The sequence below is a fragment of the Scedosporium apiospermum genome, assembly GCF_000732125.1.
Source record: "Scedosporium apiospermum strain IHEM 14462 chromosome Unknown SEQ_SAPIO_0022, whole genome shotgun sequence".
NCBI classification, from domain to species: domain Eukaryota; kingdom Fungi; phylum Ascomycota; class Sordariomycetes; order Microascales; family Microascaceae; genus Scedosporium; species Scedosporium apiospermum.
This window is the reverse complement of record NW_015971723.1, coordinates 1002729-1005640: the sequence shown is the minus strand read 5'-3', so window position 1 is coordinate 1005640 and position 2912 is coordinate 1002729. Positions and strand designations below refer to the sequence as shown.

At 50.6% G+C, this 2912-nt stretch overlaps 1 protein-coding gene across 1 annotated transcript; it reads left to right on the top strand.

Moving 5' to 3' along the window:
- Positions 1 to 811: 811 nt before the first annotated feature.
- Positions 812 to 2345, top strand: SAPIO_CDS0550 (G-protein coupled receptor; the record flags this gene model as incomplete). The annotated part of the gene is made up of 3 exons (XM_016783303.1): positions 812 to 1140; positions 1207 to 1473; positions 1550 to 2345. 3 exons carry the CDS (start codon positions 812 to 814, stop codon positions 2343 to 2345), a joined length of 1392 nt encoding a protein of 463 aa, XP_016646503.1.
- Positions 2346 to 2912: the final 567 nt, after the last annotated feature.

Genomic DNA, 2912 nt, shown 5'->3' with positions numbered 1-2912 from the left:
ATTTTTCCTTTTCCTTGTGCCGCTCTCTTCAAACATTCCAACCCGGTTATTCAGATCGGCTTGTTTTGCCTCTGCCCACCATCTTGGCTTTTCCCACCTCGTCCTGGCGGGCGTTTGTCTGCCATGTCCGCATACTTTAATGGTCGCCCGTCCCATTCATTCCTCATTTGATCCGGATCTGGTAATTGCAATCCTCTCCAACATCGTTGATCCCTACCCTTTGTACTCTTGGCAGTCCAGGTGTCCCCGCAGGCTCGAGTCCCTTGACCAGATCTGCAGCAGAATATCTGACCAGGGCCTCTCACCCTTGCCTCCTTCCACGCGCCAGTCCCGCATCAGTGTACACTACTTCGCCCAAGTACATACGCTACCGCACCACCCGCCTCTCCTTGGCGTTGACTCGAGAGGAGGGTGCCGTGTCACTTTTGTGCTTCTGGCACTACAACATAGTACTTCGTACACGAAGTATACGAACCCCCCCAGGCAAGGGGCAACGCTTGTACTCAGTATTTGACGTCGTCTTGCTTGGTGGAATGGTGGTGGGGCAGGCTCCGTACCACTACTATTACTAGTACTAGTGCTCCGACTGTCTTATACCACGCCTATTGATCCCTCGACAAGTCCACACACTCAATCGTCTTCATTCTTTTAAACACTCCTCTCTGCACGCTCATTAGTCCACCGACGATCCAGCGAGGTGGGTTTTTATAAACTCTCTTCCTCCCATCCAACCTAAACCTCCACTTTCGACTTCAGCCGGCTACGCCTCCTCGCAACAACCGCATCAACATAGGAGGGAACTACAACAACAATGTCTCTGGCGGACACATCGCCAGCCACGCCCTTTGGGGCTCAAGTGATGGCGAGGAGCAGCACACACGAGCCGTACATGCTCAGCAAGGAATCGATTCATATAATTTCCATTCTCGAGAGAGTCAGCTCAGTGCCCTCTCTGCTTGCGTCGATCTTCGTCATAGTCACCTTCCTGACCTCACACGCCTTCCGGAAACCCATCAACCGCCTCGTGTTTTACGCATCCTTCGGCAACCTCATGACGAATGTAGCCACTCTCATGGCGCTATCGTTTACTAAGAGCCCTAACAGTGCCGGGTGCCAGCTTCAAGCCTTCCTCATCCAAATGTGAGTCCGGATGATGAAGACATAGTTTCAAAGTGACGATACATTTATTGACTGGTGAACCTCTAGGTTCATGCCTGCTGATTGTCTTTGGACTCTGGCCATGGCTATTAATGTCTACCTCACCTTTTACCAAAAGTTTGACGCACGCAAGCTTCGCAAGATGGAAATTCCGTATCTCGTCTTCAACTATGGCGTCCCTTTGGTCCCCGCCTTCGTCTTCATTTTCATCAAGGACAAGGGCGGATCCCGGATGTACGGAGATGCGACACTATGGTGCTGGGTGACTCCCGAATGGCAAACCTTCCGAATCGCCACCTTTTATGGTCCGGTCTGGTAAGAAGAGCCTCACTTGAGTACGGAACAATAAAGGTCAAAAACTAACCATTGTGATGTTACTCTCCTCGTATAGGTTGGTGCTCTTTCTGACCATGCTCATCTACGTACGCGCCGGACGAACGATTTACGAAAAAAGAAAAATGCTTTACAACATTAGCGTTCCCGACAGCGACACCGACCCGTACTCGACGTCCAAAACGACGGAAGTTTTTGTTACTACTGAGGTAGTTGATCGTGGCCAGGGATCTAACATGCCACCATCTGCTGTGGTCGCCGGTCGTCATCGCCGAGACTCGAGTGTTACGAACTCTCAACAGGGACAGGCACCGAGCGGTGCGGCGTACTCGGTCACCATTTCCGCCGATGTTGAGAATCAGGCTGCGGCCCCCGTCCCGCCGACGTCAACAACTACCATGCATGTGCAGAGCGGACCTTCCACCAACACCAAAAACACGCTCTCTGCACTTCAACGACGGAAGAACTACGAAGCGAACAACGCGGCCTGGTCTTACACGAAGTGCGCTATTCTGTTCTTCGCAGCCATCCTGATTACGTGGATCCCGTCTAGCGCCAACCGAGTCTATTCCGTTCTCAATAATGGCCACTCGATTCTTGGACTCGAGTATGCTGCGGCGTTCGTCCTTCCGCTCCAGGGATTGTGGAACTGTGTTATCTACATCACCACCTCCATGACCGGATGCAAGACGTACTTCCGAGAGCTGGGTCTCTTGCCCGCACCAAAGTCGAATGAGAATATCGCCCTTCGATCGGACTTTTCTCGACGTACCGGAACGAAGAAATACGAAAGCGAGAGTATGACGGAGCTCCAAATTAGTAGGCCGAACTCGAACGACTTGCGATCTCACTAGTGAGTGGGACAAGTGGGAACTGAAAATGGGAAGATGAAAAAAAAAATTTTTTTTTATGAAGCGGTCCACACGAGTTTTACGGCAGATTACGAGGGCCGATGAGGATGATGTTATCTTGTCTGGCCATTTTTTAGGCGGAGTCTCTTCTGCTACGGCGACTCCCGCTTGCCATACAGCTTTTGATTCGCATTTTCCCCTATATATTTTTTCCATCCTACAACCTTCGATACGTCACCGAGCAATATTTTCCACTTTTCTTCTTTTTCACTTTTTTTTTTTTTTGGCCTAGGTTTTTCTACTCTCTTGCCCGTAACGATGGGCCCTGGGTCGGACTCTTACCGGAATGGTTCATTGGAGTTGGAGGCGGGCGCGATAGCGACTAATCTTTGGCTCACTGGCTTTTTGCGGATTTGGGGAAACCAGGGCAGGTTTTGTGATGCCTTCATTAAGGCTGGTACTCTATTGGAGGTTCTCGTGTGTATATTTCTCTTTATTTTCCTTTCTGTTTCCTGCCTGCACCTTTTCACCGTCCGACTCGCTGTCTCTGTATGGATAGCACTCTCTAGT